This window comes from Phymastichus coffea, unplaced genomic scaffold (genome assembly GCF_024137745.1).
Source record: "Phymastichus coffea isolate CEN01 unplaced genomic scaffold, Cenicafe_Pcof_1.1 PCOF00058, whole genome shotgun sequence".
NCBI classification, from domain to species: Eukaryota; Metazoa; Arthropoda; class Insecta; order Hymenoptera; family Eulophidae; genus Phymastichus; species Phymastichus coffea.
In genome coordinates, this window is record NW_026706869.1 from 560702 (window position 1) to 579395 (window position 18694).

Sequence of the window (18694 nt, forward strand, 5' to 3'; positions counted from 1 at the left end):
AAAATCCACTTAACGCTTGTCGTCTAACGTACCAGTTTGAACATTATGTTTGAGGTTATAGTGTACTGTCTGATCGGCAGAAAACTATGCTGACTGTGATCTTGCTGCCCCTTTATATACCCGACTGCGCCGTATAGGCAGCTGTACCCCCTTCCAGCATCTCTCGTCGCTTCTTGAATAAATTATGAGACCCATCACGCTCAATTTTTGCAATGATATTTTCAAATTATACTTAAAGAAAAATCGTTCATGCTATAAATTGTTGAAATTCCATGCGACCAGAATGTTTTATACCTTTGATTAGCACAATATTTTACTTCAAAATTTAAAAAATCGACAAAGTCCAGCAATATTTAAAAAATGAGTGAACTTAACGAATGAACTAAATGGAAGAGAGTCTATATTGTTTTTCAATTTTTATAAATCACTGCGCTTTGCATAAAAGTTTAACGTTTCGTTAATTTGCGTTTTCGTAGATTAAAAATTGAAAGCGATGGGACCATTGTTCATTCATAAGTCAATCTTGTAAAGCCAATCATTTTTTATTGAAAAATGTTCAATCTGAGTATGTGACAATGATTTTTATGATTCATTTCAATTGAGTTTTTTCATAGATGTCATGGAGCCACAAAATCTTTAGCCAAATTGTTAAATATGACATTTTCTTCTGTTATTCAGTCAATTGGAATTTGATTTAAGTGCAGCCATTCGTCTACAAAAAATAGGTCAAAATTAAATGCCTCGCAATCTAAGAGATTTTCCGCGCACAAAATACTTTTCCTTTATAAGTTGCTATGATATGATAATTTATCAATCCATATTCTATACAGGAGTACGCGAACGTAACCCAGAGCACAAAGTTGGTCAAACTGGATAACTTTTCATGATAAAAGCATTCAGCTTGCTGTAATTGAAGGCAGAAACAAAGAAAAACCGATATTTACAAGCCTAATAATCAATGAATCAGAGTAGAGATATTACAAGCGACGTAATTGCTTTAGCTTCATAAAAAAATTGTTAAGTCGATGCATCTAAAAACACAAAAATGGAGTTTATTTATAGGGTGTACTAAAGTTAAAATGAACGAATGAAAAATAAGAAGAAGGGAAGTTGCAGCGCGAGTACCAGCCGTACCAGCCTCCTCTCGCAGCCTTTATCTCTTTCTCACGAGATCGCCCTTCACGTATGCGTGCGCCAAGGATAACCAGCAGCATTTTCTTCTTCATCGCGCATTTTTACCGTACTCTTTTAGGCCTCCTTTCCTTATACCCGCGTCGAAGCGCAAAACACGTCCAACTGGATATATGCGCTTTTGCAAGAGGGGAGGTCGTTTTCTTATCATTATATATTGTCCGCGAGCCATCCATTTATATCCCTCGCTATATACCCATCAATCTTCGCTTTCCGGTCATCTCCAAAGCAAGCCTCGCTTTTTATTCGCTCTTTATTTCGTTCGCTGTCATTTCGCAAACATTGGCAAGACTTTTTCTCGCGTTAATAATCATTGGCTATTATAACGTAGACAGACTATACTTAACATGCAAAGTATAATGGCGTTGATGAATTCGCGAAGGATTTGGCACGTGCTAAGCACCTGTCACCAACAATTTTCTTTTGTTTAATTTTTTAAATGTTCGCAGGCCATATATATTCAGCCCTTGGTTGTAAGATTAAATGTCATTAGAATCAATAGGATAAACACGGGAATCGTAATCGACGTTGGATTACCGCTGTAAAATCACTTTGGCCGATAGAAAAATGGATACTTGCATACGAAAAAGAATAGGCGAATCGTTTTGCAAGAAATTGGGATTGCCTCAAGGTCACTAATTCTCAATGATCCTAATTGTCCTAATTGTACATTCATGTAGTTAAGTACATGTAATAAATGATACGTGGTAAATAGTTTTGAGCTGATAAGCTTGGTGGTCCCCAGCTTGTAACGTATTTTCAATAACTCGACTATTCTTTGTAGAGTAATTTTTCAGCGAAACAGCACTACAAGTTGGACGTATAAAAAATACCTGTTAAGATGGCCAAATTATATCAGCATCGGTTTTTTATATAATAATATTTATCAGCATATTATTAGGAGAAAAATTATAAACTATTGTTGACAACGTGACGATAATCGAGTGTAGTGACTGAACCGATGCCAAACGAGTGCAAACAGTTCGAAACAGTAGAAACTGCTTTGCATTCTCAGGCGTTGCCGAGAAAGATGTGCAAAAAATTGTCGAAAGCGATCAATTGAATTCTAGAGGTATCCTTTGTGATGAAAAGCGGCTCAATTTACATGAAACGAAGCGCGACTCAAGGCTGTAGACAAAGCAGCGCGGCGCGCAAGCTCCTGCCTCGAACTGGTACCACCGAGTGGAAACCTTGCAAGTCTCGCGGCTCTTGTCTCTCATGAGGTTATTGAGCAGGCGGACGCACACCCCGACCAAAAGGAAAAACCGCGGCGCGCGAAGAAGACCGGATCTGCCGGCAGAAAAATCTGGCGCCACGAGAGGCGCGCAGTAGAAGGGGCACAGGGACACGCAGGCCGGCCGCCCGTGCCGTCGCGATTCGGGTATATAAAGGGCCAGGTGGAGCACGGCGAGCATAGTCCTCTGCCGACTAGACCGCCCAACGCAACCTCAAACAAACATGTTCAAGCTGGTAAGCCACAAAAGCTCTGGCTACATTCGCTTTCATTTCCAACAGCTACGAGCCCGCCATTTGTTGCAGTTGTTGTTCTGCCTGCTCGTGGCCTTCGCCGCCGCCAATCCGGCCCCACAGCCAGGACCCCAGCCGGCCCCGGCCCCGGCAGCAAAGCCAGGCCTCTACGCCACGTACGGCTACGTCGCTCCAGCGCTCACTTACAACGCCGCCTATTCGCCAGTCTACAGCTCGTACAGCTCATGGCCGTACTACAGGTCCAGCTATATCCTCTAAGCTGCTCCGTTAACCGCAAGCTCCCGCTCTAGTTGATCGGTCAGTCACCGTCCGCGTCGAGGACTTCGTAAGCCCAACAGACCTAGGCCGCATCGTCGACGACTGTCACCATCAGCTGTCTCTCACTGATCGACTGCTCGTCTGCTTGTTGGACTCATATTCCGCGCCTCGTCCTTCTCCGTCCGGTTTTCATCATCCCCCACCCCACATTTCAAGTCTTATCGCAAATACTGAAAGTCGTCCATTGTCTCATCTTCATGCGACAAACATCAGAATGATAACATTAATAAAATTGCTTCAAAGCTGATCTTCATTGCAAAATCAACTTGTTTAGTTTTTTCGACAAACCCGTCAAACCTTATAGTACATACTTTTGAAGGGCTTTTGACAAACATATTCAGTGGGTTGTTATACGATGTAGTTAAAGGTCAAACACGCGACCGACAAAACAAAATAGTAAGTAGAAACGAATACATTAAATTCAACTTTACATCTATATCATTTATTTCGAGGTTTATTAACTACTTTATACTATTAAGGTATAATATTTTGTATGAAATTGGTCAATTTTTTTCACATGTATCTCTGAGTCTGTTTTAATCAAATCCAAGGCAAATGAAGCTCCATTCAACACAATTAAGAATACATTTAATGTCCGATTTGCATCCACATACTAACATAATAATATTTATCATTAGTAAATGAAATTATTACTGAAAATGTCGGTGCAGAGATATGCCCACGAGAACAAATCACTTATTGAAAAAAATTGTCGGCTAAAATATGGAACTTCAAAACATTTATTTTTTGGAGAGGAGTAGGATTCACTTCGGTTTACCCGTTTTAAAAATTATATATTAGAGTTATTACAATAAATTGTGCTTATCTTGCGAAATTCATCGCCATCATAATCGTAAACTGTTAGTTTGAATTTTTTAAACATGATTTGTAAGATCCGTTGAACGGCTGTATCCAAAAATTATGTATTTGAATGTATCAAACGTGAATAACGAACGTATAATTGCTACATTAATTTGTCCCGATAAACGTGTATTCTCTAATATAAATTTTGACCCTTCTTACAGAATCTATTGTTCGACTGAAAAAGTTTTGTCATTAGCTATACACTTGAGAATCTTATTTTTTATTAAATCTAGTTGTACCATCAAAAAAATTACAAATTGTGAAGGATATAGGTTTGATAAAAAATGTAGAAAATATTTGCGATGAGAATCAGCTCTGAAGCAATTTTATTAAAATAATTATCATGAAAATTGGACAATGACGATATCGCGTGTGTGCGCGTATCTGTATATCTGCATGTTGCGATAAAACTCAAAGTGGGATAAAAATCGGGTGGACAATAACAACGCGCAGAATAAAATCTATTAAGTAAGTGACGACGGTGGCGATGATTGCGACGATGGTGAAGATGAGAGATTTCGATCGACTCTGCGTGCTAAATTGACGGCGGGCTTACATAATCGTCGACGCGATTACTGAGCAATCGCTATAGAGCAGGAACAGCCCAAACAGTGTAGCCCGATGGTGAGGTGTAAGATAGGAGCAAGTAAAGCAACCTGGCTGAGGTGCTGAGGCTGGCTGGGGTCTTGGCTGAGATCCTGGTTGAGAGACTAGGCTGGCGGCACCAAAAGTCATGAGGAGGCAGAACAACAATTGTAACAAATACTTTTTTGATAGCTTTGAAAAATTATCAATGGACTAGAATAAAAACGTGCAACGAGAATTTGATTTTTTTTAATTATCAGCTTGAATATCTTTGAGATTATAGTGTGCTGTTTAGTGGATAGAGAATACACTTAATTCGTAAGTTAGGCAGTTGTATCTCTCCTACTTCATCTCTCAACGATTTTTCCCTGGTGAATCCGGTCTAAACCGGAATGAAGAAGCTTGTTTGGTACGTGTAGTGTATGTTTTTGGAAAATCCACTGATTATAGGCGGTATTTTCAGGAATAAATACCAGCGTATGAATCATAAGTTTAAGCTCTTCAACGAGGTTCAAATAAAAGTTATTCTATTCAAAAGATGAAAAATGTTAAATATTGGCAAAATTGAGTGTTATTTTACTATTTTTATTTGTAATAATTATAACCCTGTTATCAAATGTATATATAACTCTTGAAAAAGTAAATTTAAATATATTCCCATAAAAGGCTAATTCTACAATATACTATAAGATATTCTTCACTCTCCACAGTTTAAATAATAAAGCATTTTAAAAAACAAACGTAAAGGTCAACCTTTGATCAGAATAAATATCAACATCTAATTTCCATTTCAGTGTTTCGCTGATCGGTTCTCAGCTTTTTAAGAAATAATCCTAAATGTAAAACTATACATATGAATAATTTTGTAAAAGACGACATTGTCAATAATATTTACAATGTACTTTTTAACAAAATTAATGACATGCTACATTTAGCACAATTTCCTGTGGAAGCTGGAAATTGATCATCAAAACGTTGAAATGCGACATCAGAAATAATTGAAAATCTATCGGCAAATCAAAAAAATGTTATACATTGTCAACTAATTATTTTTTGTATTTACCAGAAAAATATTTCTTATGTATTAATTTCTTTCACGAAAATAAATACTATTTTATCTTTCGTGCGTAGAGATTTTTTTATAAAATCATGTAAAAATTGATATCTGGACAAGGTCTATCCTATCACTGTATGTTTTTTAAAATATCCAAAAATAATTTTGATTTAATTTAGATTTTCGTGAATAAAAAATTTTACCTTAAAAAACATTAATCCCTTGATTATACAAGGATTTAGTCCGCGAAAATTAAAATTGGAAACATAATGTTTGCTATTATTACATTACATACTCAATAAACTATTTATAAAAATTTGAATTGGGACACTATAAAATTTAATAATTAATGCGACTGAATATTTACGATATAGTTAGTAGAATATATATATAGTTATAATTTCAAAGGAAAGGAGACATTAAGGTAAATACACAATAAAAAATGTTTAGGCGATTTAAAAAATTCCTTTATTAAAAAATTAATTAAAAAGTTTATTTTCACAAACAAAAATGAACATCGTTATAATTTGTACACAAATTATTTGGAAATCGATTGATGTCATATATACACAAAGCATAGGTGATAATCGTACTGTTTGAAAGTCAAATAACAATAAAATTATTGAAAAATTGTCCATGTATTAGAATATGTGAATTAATAAAAAAGGTAATTAGTATTAAAATTCTCTTCTATGATACTTGTCAGGATCGTAGTATGACGTTACTACAACACGGTTACTGAACTTCCGTCCACTAAGAACCTGTTGCGCTTTTTGACAGTCCAGCACACTATTGAACTCGACAAATACTTTTCCACATCCAGGAACTTCGACCCCTTCAATAGGTCTCGGAATTTCAAGCGAACGAACCACACCATATTTGTTGCATTCCTCTTTAATATCCTCCAAGATATCTTCGTATTCTTCTTCCTCCATCAATTCGTCGGGTGTAACCATATTCAACAAACATAATATTTCCGTAGCCGGTCCAGCAGCGCCAACAGCAGACAATCCAGGCACTTGGATTTGCACCGGTGCTTGAGTGCCTGCCAGAGCATTTTTAGCACCAACACTTGCCCTCTGTATGATGATTTTCCGGTCGCCCAGTTGAATATCTCGAAGCCCGTCGATTGCCATGTCTGTTACTGACACGTCCATATACTCACAGAATGCGAAGCCCTTGGATAAACCGGTCGCCGAGTCCATCACCAAGTTGAAGGAACGTAGTGGCCCAAAGGCCATGAGCAACTCCTTCACTTGATCCTCTCCCAAGTAAATAGGCAAACCACCGATGTAAATTTTATGAGGTGAATCTGGAACGCTCGAGCCACCAGTGTCGCCCATCCCGGGCATTGGCTGATAATCGTGAGGGCGGCGGACTTTCAAAATTTGACCCTTGAACTCGATATTATCAAACGTCATCGCCTGAGTAGTTTCGTCGATAGAACGAAATTCTAGAAATGCAAAATTCTTATCGAGATTAATCTGACACGAAAGGACTGGATTCCCATCAGCTTGAGCCAAACCGGAAAGGTGCATTTTTTGATTGAAAAACTCCATCATCTCTTTCTCCGTAACACCGAAAGGTAAGTTGCCAATGTAAATTCGTCGAGCTTGTCGGGTGATCGTACTACCGACAACGGGTACAGCAGCTTGCGGTATATCAGGCATAGGATTAATTGGAATTTGACCGGCTGTCTGCATGGCCTTGTACTGTATCGGGGTGATGTGCTCAAATCCCGGCGGAGCGACATCCCAATAGAGCGATGGCTTTCTTCGTTTGGTGCCGCCGCCACTTTTCTTATCACGTGGCGAAGCGCTTCTCTTGCGATCTCTCGACCTTCTACTTCTGTTCCTAGATCTGGAACGACGTCTTGGTTCTTTGCTGCGCGATCTGCGTTTCTTATCCTTGTCTCTGTTCCCATGATCTCGCTCCCCCTCTTTGCCTCTGTCTCTGTCACTTTTTCTGTCCTTACCTCTGTCACTGCGGTCTCGCTCTTTATCTCTATCTTGACGATCAACTTTGGCACGTTCGTCCATTTTTACAACGAAAAAACTATAAATTATTACTTCCCACGCGCAACCGATGCACGATATTGATGAACTGGCAGCGTGGAGAGTCGGCGAGAGAGTAAATGTTAGACAAATCGCACTAGAACAGGACGCCAACCACGCTGTATACAACGCATGGCGGCATGCATCGAGGCACTATAGACTATACTAAGAGGCTAAGCACGCAATGTATACAAAGTTTTCGTCTGCTTGGCGGTTGGTTAACCGCTGGCCGCTGCCGTGGCGCGCAGGCCAGCTGCCGCTGGCGTCGTATAATTCCGCACAGTAGCGACACTAGCCGGAACAAGCCCAAATCATTGCCCTTACGCGCGATATTCAAAAACGCTTAATTTATTATTTCCTGTATTATGATTTATAGGGTTCGAAGCTCACGCCGGGAAAAATTATTCTTTTATTTTAAGTTCCGATTTAGTTTTCTGCAGCTTGAGAACAATTAAATATATAATTTTTTGAATTCGTAAATAATATTCACACACATAAATATTAAAAGGATGTTAATACGAAGGGTCAATTACAGAATCTTTACAATTTCAACCTAAAATACAAAAACCTTCTTTCGAAATGTTTGCTTTACCAAAATTGCTGACAATGAATGATTTATATAATGAAGATAATTTTTATTGGAAACATATTTTTTGGACAATTTATGATGACTGTTTATTTATTTACTAATTATATTTACAAAGCTATTTCAACGTTAGACTTTGAATTTTTTTTATAGAAAAAGTATGTTTTTCACACTTAGCCGTACGAACTCGCACTGTCGGAGATTAATAACAATTAATGCGATGAAATTTAGATACTCAATGACTGTTTCAAGGAGGATAAGTACGTGTAATTAAAGGTGAAATATCTTGAATTGACCTAGTTTTTTAAACTTTGTGAACTGGAAATAAATCATTTATCTGTGGTCGTACTATTCTAAAGAATTACATGTTAATGACATAAAACAAAAGCTATTATGATTACTTTATCTGAAATACAGTCATCATGTAACTATATTTTTATAATCTTCAGTGATACGCCCGGATTTCTAATCCAATTTAAATATAATAATGATTAACTTTAACGTTTCTAGAATATCTATTCAGTTGTTATTACGTAATTTAAGAATATGTTTATTTCAGAAAAATGAAAATATATAGTCTTGTATATTCACAAAAAATTAATGACACTTCGTATTTATGAATACTTAGTTATATTGAATAACAAAAATATTCAAGCTTTTTATAAAGTACAAAAAAACTTTTATTTGCATCAACAGCAAACAGTTAAATTGATATGATGAAGCACTGCCAGTATATGAACATTACCATTATTTTTCCAGTGGCAAGCCCTAGATGTTTGAAGATATAAATAAAATATCAAGATATATAATAATAATACAGCATAACGCATCATTACGTAGACAATAATTGGACAGTCGACTCGATCAGCAGGTGTCAATATAAATTGGTTTACGATTTGACAATTGCATTTTTCCATAGCCTGACTTGACCGATTGATTTCGATCGAAACGTTGATTAAGTCAGAAATTTATCGGAATGATGGACAGTTTTCTTAGATTTAAAGTTGTGTAAAATTTAAGTAACTACCTTTGGTTTCCTCATCACTCACAGTCTACAACCAATGAATACTGGCATGCCAAATCATTTCAGTAATGCATCTCTTAAATGCAATTTAAAAATAATATTCATTCGGTTCATTTCCAACTGTCCATAAGATTCCACAATGTGCAACTGATATCTTTCTTTCGACAGATTCCGAAGAACGGTCGTTCAATAACGAGCACTATCAGCATTCACTTTGAACATGTATAGGCGACTAGGATCTGCCGATCAAGAACTATAGTTATATCAAACGATCCTCCGCGATGAGAATGAATCCACAGCCTGTGGAATGCATATCAATGCGACTTTGAAAGCGTGAATGAGACTGTAAAGGTGATCGGGAGTTCAATTGTTTTTTTAAGTTTTTTCTCATGCCACGTTAACTTACTCACACGTGGAGATGTGATTCTGGACACTACAAAAGTCAAATCTATTGTGAGCTGTCGAAGCTATGTAAATGTCAGCGTCTGCAAGCGTCTTCGCTCGATCGCCATGTTTGTTCTTAATAATCATTTAACAATTATATGCTTTTCAATAAATTTTTAATGAACTGGTAACCCATCTAAAAACGACGAATAGGCTTTTGACTAATAAACAAATGGCACAATCAGATGATTCTAAATACTATCAAAGTGAATCTATCTATACGAGATGTCAGATTGTCATTTGAATTAGGCGTTAAAAATTTTTTAGGCTTCCTTATACAATTTCACAACTTTTTCATCGTATGTTGTCTCATTTCATACAGCACAATTTTTTCATCGACTTTGCAAAAGAAATAACGTAAAAGGATCGTAGTTTACTTACTGTGATTTCTACACAATTATAAGAACAATCATTCAATTTTTGTGGAAATTGTAGATGAGCTTTGGTAAGTTCTCATTCTAAAAAATAAATAACGTTTAAATGCAGGATATTGTCGGCATTCTGTCAAGCCGAAATAGACTTACCTTTGCCGAATTGATAGATACGTACGTATGTTTTCGTTGTAAGGCAGGTTCATGTTTTCTCAAACATAGGAAGCGATAGTTGTATCAAATATCCGAGTTTGATTATACTCTAAAATTCTATATTTAGATACGTCAATAACTGAAATGAAAATTAAGAGATTTATGATATCGCGGGAATAATTTTTGACGGAAGCATTTTTGCTTTTCGAATGTTAGATTTTGAAAAACAAAAGTATTGTTTGCTCAAAATCTTGGAAACTGATGAAAATGATGGACGGTGACATAAATAAAACAGATGGTGCGGTAATGTACTTTAATAGCAACATCAACTAATAGTATAAAATATAAAAGAATTGACTTCTTAAATATGATCGGCTGTTATATTAAAGTAATAAATTTCGTTAAACTGAAAATCCAAGTGTATATAGAAATATAACTACAATAAAAAAAATTTTTTATAAAAAAACACGCGTTGATAATATTTTCGTTAAAACTGATATTATAAATAAGCCCTATAAAGTAACAAAATCTATCACTGATCACCATCCACTTATTTTCAATATAAGAAAGTAGTTTAGGATAACAATTACAAATTTTTAGATCACAAAAAATTATAGAAAATGTCAGAAAAAAAAATTAGAATACTATTAAAAATATAGACGAACCGGAATTCGTATAGCAGATCAACCAGTAGTAGTGACAAACCTGAATAATAGAGCAGTTTGCAAAATCAATGGAAGAATATATTTGCTCAGATGAATCGAACGAGACACGATTGACTTTCGTCAATCAATTAGCATATCTTATCAAGTTCGTTCGTTGCTCGTAGTGCCATTGATTCTAAGAACTTCTTTCAAATGTGTGAAAATAGATTTAAAAATAGATTTAATATTTGCTTAACATTAAGTAAATTTACTTAAATTTGAAAGAGATTTTTGGAAACGACGGCACTACGAACGACAAATGAACTTGATAAAATATGCTCATATATATTTTAAAGGTTACCGATTTATTTTGATAGATTTGAAAGATATTTTGGAAAATAACGACATTACAAGAAATGAACAAACTTGATAAGACATACTAATTTGCTCTGTCATAAATATGTTTAAGGTAGACTTACCTTCGTTCTTCTGAATTAAGGCGATTGAAATTAAAAAAAATATGATGCTAACTTTATTAAGGCTCCTAATACGAAATAATTTTATTGCAATTATAGATCAAGAAAAAATAATTTTTAATAATAAAACGATTATTTTTCTATTTATTTTATGTTACCTTTATCTTACAACAAATAAGGAAAAAAATACGATCTCATATACAAAGTACCATTACATAATCGTGCGTATTGATCTATGGAGCACTTCACACATTCGATAATTAAACATTGGTTTTGTGATAATCAAACAAGTTTTTTCCTCCATGGATCCGTATCATCTAGTAGCATTTGACCGCCTTCTCAGTTATAAGTGTAAACGTACCACACGTGTGCTTCTCAGTTTAACGAGCGGCATCTGTCATGAGATCCCTCGGCTTCGTTTTCTCGCCCACAGCAGGCCATTGACTGAGCACGCGTTGACGCAATCGCTTCAGGTACGCGCCTTCGTCCAGCCCATCGCTTGGCAAGATGAAGAGCGCAGTCAAATTTGTTGACCCTTTGACTCCCAAAAATGATGCCTAACTGACCGTACACGTTTCATACAACGCTTGCCTGTACGCGGCTTTGGCACAGCTTGGATTCCTTTATTCAATCACGAAATCGAGATACTTTATCTCTTTGCTACTGATGACTGGTACGATACTTACTAATTTTCAACATCATCTGAAATCTGTTCAATTATTCTATCACATTCAATGAACTATATATTTGCTGATAATAGCCATGAATTAAAAATTAACAACATGTGTGTGTATGTAAGTTCGTATTTGTTCGTTTATATTTTTTTGTTAAAATTCATCGTATTAATATTGTTATTATAATTCATTGATATTAACAATGAAAATACAGTTCATTAAATACCATCGAATAGTTCATGAACAATTTTCAGATTGCATGTAATTTTAATAACACTATAGTCTCCTATCTCTCTCCAATTTTTTTTTTCAATTTTTAATTTTTAATTTTAATTTTAATTTTTTATTTTTTAATTAAAAAAAATGATGAGTCGCCGACATCCAACATTGTGATTGGTGGATGGAAAAAAAGAGCGCGAAATTTTGGAATTTTCGTATACTTTGAAATAGCTGTATTATATATCTAGAATTGTGAGATTTATATTTCAATAATTAATTCAATTTATGAATAATTAGTATGAATAATAATCTGTAAGAATGAAAACATGCCGTTAATAAATTGTTTATTAGGAATACAAGAAGCTATATTTGAAATTATCATTACAAATCAATAATTTTATAATTATTTGTGATACTAAACTCATTATATATTATCTTTAAATTTGTTTAGAAAATAGAAAAAGTCAATAGAATAAAATGTAGGAAAATACATTTTTATTTTTTGTGCATTGCAAATTAAAAAGTATGCTGGCAATGGGAACTAATTATCACAATATTAAACCCGTAAAATTCGAATCTTAAATAGGAATAATTTTTCCGATACGTTTTGAAATGAGTAAAAATTTATCGGTTTTTGTGAAAATAGGGTACAAATTTGAGTTTTATTCATCAACGAATATACCGAAGGATGCAGTGTATTTTAAACAACATCAATTATTCATACGTTTGTCCCACTAGAATCTCAAAGTTGGCATGTAAAAGGTTCATAATAAATATTACGCGAATCTAAGAAAAAAGTGACAGAGAATTATATAACGAATAAAATGAGATCATAGACATGAAAATCACTTCGATGATTTCTTCTCTAAATCATGCGCAAAGAAAAAAAAATATAGACTGAGTAATTTAGGAGAGTTATTTTAAAAATTAATTTTCATATGAAATATTAAATATAAATACAATGATGGTTTCCGAAAATTCTACGTTAAATTATTTCAAGCCATTAACGCTTAAAAATCTTTGTTTTCTGATGTTCACATGCAATTTGTAGAAACTTAAAGTTTTTTTTTTGCAGAATGTATTTGAGAGTTACCAAATAATTATCAATTATTTCAATAAAACAATTGATATTCGGATATTTCAATTGCAATACACAGAGAAGTGACGAAAAATTCTATGTAAATAAAATTTTTATATCGATAATGTAACATCTAATACACCGATGAACGCTTTTATAACGCCATCTTAGCGGTGACATCATGATAGATTGCCGTTGGTTACTGCTATTGATTACTTCAGTAATTTGAGCTCACGAGGCGGAGCTTCTCGCGATTCCCCTTCTTTGATGTTACTCGATTATATTATATTTATGTATTATCTTGACTCAATGATTTTGTTTATGTGCATGCGTTAATATTATAAACAATTAATGGTACAATCGTTTTAAAACAGTGCACATTATCAATAGAAATTTTTCTTTTAATTAAAAACATGATCAGTTCACTTAATTTATGCTATGAAGGCTTCAATAAAAAATTGAATTGAACATATAAATATAACTTTGGCCTCAAGGTATCATTTAACATGCCATTATCTTCCCTTAATAAATACTACAAAAATAACTTCAACAGTTGACGAAGAAATTCAAGTAGCAGCGAACATATAATTATAAGACCTTAATCCGGTATTGTATAATAAGATAAAAAGATTAAGTAGGTGAAGGATTATATGAACACGATCAGACTAATGTTTAGCAGATCAGACCCGCTTTAGCATCGGATTTAAAACATCAGTTCAGTGTGCAGAGAAGCTCGGTCCTAAATGGTACTCTAGTGCATCACGCAGTATTATTTGGTAGAAACCTTATCTATCGTATTCTTCGATTTTCCGCGCGTGCTTCTTACACTTGCGGAAATGAGAAAAAGACACAGCAGATTGCGAAAACTCGTTCGCCAGAGAAAAAACGATGAATTATATCTGCTCACGGTGACACTCAACGCCAAAACTACCGACAATAACTGCCTATTAGTTGACAGTTGTGGAAACACGATTGTCCACTTAGCAGCCAAGTATGGTAACATAGAATTATTGAAATGTTTGTTTCGCTATCGTCATTTTCTCAACGTCTTGGATCCATCCGGAATGACACCATTGATGATAGCCATAAATAACAAGCAGTTCGAAGTCGCGAATCTAATCTTGGATGAAGGAGCCGACATCTTCATCAAAAACTTATTTGGAGTTGCAGTACTAGAAATGGCAGTTAGACAGCAAGTACCAGGATCCATCATCAAAAAACTCATCGATATTTTCATAAAATTTAATTTCTGTCCGGATATGATAGCCATAATGCTCGAACGTGCTGGTTGTTCGTTGAAATACGCTTTATCCTTCAATGATACTATGATTTTAAAAACATTACTCGAACGTAAGTTAACTATCAGTTCAGAAGAATCGACGAAACTTATACGTTGTACTTTGAATAATCCAACCGAGGACAGTGTTGCGAACTTGATGATACTAATCAATTATGGATTTGGGCATGATGTGAGAAAGGACATGTTCTTACAGGAAATTATAATCGAAGTTGAATGTCTTTTTCCATCTTTGAATACTGGATATTTAAAGAAATTAATGAGGTACTTGATGGACGCTGACGCGCTTGATCACGATTTCGCCATTTATTTTATCAAGATCTTTTGTCATGGGAAAAAGTCAGCAGTGAAGTTATTGTTGGACTGTGAAGTTCACACACATTTTAAGCAACGTTTTAGGCGAAATATACTTCCACATTTATTTGGCAATCGTAAGGTGAATGCAATCAAATTAACGCGAGATAGAGACTTTGAAGTTAATTCTATAGGATGTGGAGATTACACTGCATTACATTGTGCTGTAAGAGCCAATTTAATTAACAATGTCAAGTTTTTGCTGGAAAATGGTTCTAATCCGAATCTCGCGGATGACGCGGGAATGACACCGATTTTTGCATGTGATAGTAGCAAATGCATTATGATGTTGTTGGAATATGGTGCTGATATCCAAATTCAAGATAGTGACGGATTAAATTTATTAGATATAGCAGGTACATCGGTGATAAATTACGTTCTGGCTCACCTTGCTCTTCTCGAAGCTGCAGATATAACAATAAAGCCGTATATGCACAACCGTCTCGAAACAAATCGGAAATTCAACTATTTATATACAAAGTGCCAGGCACAGTTGACATGGATGAAGCAACGAAAGATTTTTCAACGTATTACTTTATTTCATGCTCTAGTTGACAAACCGGAGAATATCGTTCGTTACGTAGCAAAGTTACAGAACAAAGCTGAACTTCGAGAATGGTACGAGGAGTATCCTTTAGAGAAATATTATTTTTCAAAGCTAAAGAACAATTTGAAGAAAGTAGTGAAGATGTACCAATTAAGACGTCAGGCTGCCTGGTTTATTTGTCAAATAATGAGGTTATGTGATCCCGAACATTTGGTTGTGCAAGAGATTGTCGGTTATTTGACTTTCGAAGACTTACTTTTCTTTGCTTAGTCTTATTAAATGTTTGTCTGTGGGTTTACGTACGTACGTATTTCGTATGTAATTAACGAAGATATATTCATTGTACAACTTTTGTGGGTGATTATTTCGATTGTGTGATTTTTTTAGTTTGAATTTCGATGTTTAACATATATTGTAATTTTTTTTATCTCATTTTCCATTGAATTCTACAATATATTTTCGAAAACTATTTGTTAGATATTATGATTATATCTAGTTATGAGTTTTCATTTCAGAGCGACTTATCAAGAAGTGTACCATAAGTTAATAACAAGTTAATTGTTTAAATGAGAATTAAAAAAATTTTAATGGTATCAGCAATATTTTAAAATGTGTACATCAAGTGTATGTTAATGAATATATCACGTATGCTGCAATATTTGTCTTTATTAAAATCATATACTGAGATTATTATGAATTCCTATATAAACTTTTATTAACCTATTAACTTCCTTCTTTATTTTGCGGGAAACACTGATCTTCGTGCCATCGGCCGAAAGTCGATGGGCAACAGCGTCGAAGTTGTTATTATCCAGCAATGAGAAAATTTTTCCACTAAGGATAATCATCCATCATGCCCATATAGCTTAAAATATTTTCCATTTTTAGGCTGCATTCGAGTGACGTACAGGTGTTACTCACCTAATAAATTTGGGGTTTACGAAGCAACGAAATACAGATTTCGCATTTAACGATTCTTTCAGCACAGCATTTTCAATCTCTTACATGTAAAGTCATATTTTTTCTTCATATAAAATAATCATATTTTTATATAATAAAAGTAATTGCCTACCGAGTAAAGTCTTTTTTGTGATCTAATTGGAAGTCATGTAGGGTATTATTACGCGATATCATGTCTGTATATGTAAGTAATTTTGTTCTATATAAAACAATGATGGATTGTCGAGTGGAGCCATTTTATTTATAATCTGATTGGCTGATTGAAGTTTAACGAGTGATTGCTCAATCGACTCAAGCGCAAAATCTGACTGAATAGCTTACTCGTCCGATATCTGCAAATGACATCCTTTATAACGTTCTAGAACAAATATCTTCAATCATAACATATACCTATTTTACGAGATGGTTCATTTGTCGATACTTTTTAATGTTGACGCGCTCTATTTTTCAGTAGATGTTGTAGAACATGTTGCAATTACAATAAACAGCCACAATCGTGCAATCCACTAATAAAGCTTTATGTAACTATTTACAGCTCTTCCACTTGGAAACTCACAATAATCATTGTTGTCTTGTAACTTTCAATAATATTGTAATGGTTGAAAAGGCGATCTTCCAACTTATTTAACTAGAATGATTAGATATTTAAAATATGTAGCCAAAGATCTAATAAAGAAATAGTCAACTAAATTGGTGATGCGAGAATTTACAAAACAATTTTAATTACGAATGGTCAATTTCGGCAAAGCTTGACATGTATGGTTAATCTGGCAATACTAATAAAAAGCGAAAAGTGGCAGCACGATAAACTTGATAACTGGCGATATTGAAGCTGAAGAAGTTGGTAGTGGAGTACGTTAAAGGAACCTTAAATATTAACTTATCCATGGCTACGTAACGAAGTCGTGCCTTTATCTAAACACTCGTAGTGAAGCACGTCGGCCAGAGTGCATTCACTTGGAAGGAATCAGCTACCGGTATCTTCCATTCCACGCGTATGTCGTTATCTTTTGAACACAAATTTTTATCAGACTACAATGTCGCATGTGGCAGGCAACGATTAACGATCAAATAAAATTAGACGACACATTTTGCTGCCTTTTACAGTTATCATTAATGATATTATAAATTAGGGGGGAAGCTCAGGCATACCGGTAATCGTTGGCAAAATGTGGTCGATGTGCCACGTATTGGGTGCATTGAGCTTCTTCTATACGGCTAGCGGTAAGTAATCGAATACCTATTATTCCAGCGTGCCCTAGTGGTACTTATTCAAAGGGCAATGTTTTTGTACGCGAAGGGATTAATAATGGCAAGTTAGTGGACGTCAGAAAGTTTCCATATGTGGTCGCCATCTTACTCGAGTCGTCTCTAGATTCGTACAGTTGTACCGGAGGCATCGTTAGCGACAAATTCGTTATATCCGCCGCCCATTGCTTCTCCACATCGAGACCCTATAACGAATTATTTTTCAAAACCAAGCAAAACTACCAGGAACGCCTGGTGAAGGTCTACCCCGGCGTGAATAACGTGCGTCAAATCAAGACGACCGACTGGTACGCGCTGGCCGTGGAGATTTACATCTTGAAGAAGTACTTTGTAGATATCATCGCTGACATTGCACTGTTGAAGGTACGCCGAGTGCCACTCGTTAGGATCGCTCGTAAATCTCAATTGTGCAAAATGCGTTCCTTACAGTTGGATCGTAGCCTCGGCCAATCGCGAATTCCTTTCCAAAAGTTGAAAATACCGGATCAGGACAAAGGCGTGGAATCTGATTACAAGCGCGGCGTATACTGGACTGCTGGCTACGGGGAGGACCCGTCAAAGGACAAAACTAATCCGCAAAATGCGGGATGCTTGAAGCAGATTTTTACCGTTCCTATAGCGCGTGACAAATGCAAAGGAACGAAAGCCATTCCTATCAAAGATACGAAACAATTGTGTTGCCTAAGTGTCGAGAACGATGCTACGTTGGAACTGCCGAGCGTTCCATTAGGAACGTGCCGAGTGAGTATCCGGCTTATGAATTTCAGGAGCAGAACACTTTCGGAGAACAAAGTTTGATCGATGTCACTTTTGTGTGCGCTCCAACAGGGCGACAGCGGCAGTCCGATTGTTATGCGTACCAAAGGCACCGATCAAGAGACTATCATAGGCCTAGTGGGCACAGGACGCGAAACGTACGACAGCCGAAAGACTCCGGAGATACACATAAACGTTGCAGCTTTCGTTGACGACTTTATAAAGCCCGTTATCGAGGACCGCGTCATCAGCTATCCTACTATTGGCAAGTACCGCAGTAAAGTTTAG

At 35.5% G+C, this 18694-nt stretch overlaps 3 protein-coding genes across 3 annotated transcripts; 2 read left to right on the top strand and 1 right to left on the bottom strand.

Moving 5' to 3' along the window:
- Window positions 1-5955: 5955 nt before the first annotated feature.
- Window positions 5956-7765, bottom strand: LOC131666330 (splicing factor U2AF 50 kDa subunit-like). The gene has a single exon (XM_058938921.1). The coding sequence runs from the start codon at window positions 7537-7539 to the stop codon at window positions 6178-6180; it is 1362 nt and encodes a 453-aa protein (XP_058794904.1). The 5' UTR covers window positions 7540-7765; the 3' UTR covers window positions 5956-6177.
- A 6191-nt stretch (window positions 7766-13956) lies between these two features.
- Window positions 13957-16102, top strand: LOC131666367 (ankyrin-3-like). Its single transcript, XM_058938988.1, has one exon. The coding sequence runs from the start codon at window positions 14060-14062 to the stop codon at window positions 15689-15691; it is 1632 nt and encodes a 543-aa protein (XP_058794971.1). The 5' UTR covers window positions 13957-14059; the 3' UTR covers window positions 15692-16102.
- A 1448-nt stretch (window positions 16103-17550) lies between these two features.
- On the top strand, window positions 17551-18694 carry LOC131666429 (urokinase-type plasminogen activator-like). The gene is made up of 4 exons (XM_058939088.1): window positions 17551-17605; window positions 17682-18013; window positions 18080-18391; window positions 18479-18694. The coding sequence occupies exons 1-4, from the start codon at window positions 17551-17553 to the stop codon at window positions 18692-18694; spliced, it is 915 nt and encodes a 304-aa protein (XP_058795071.1).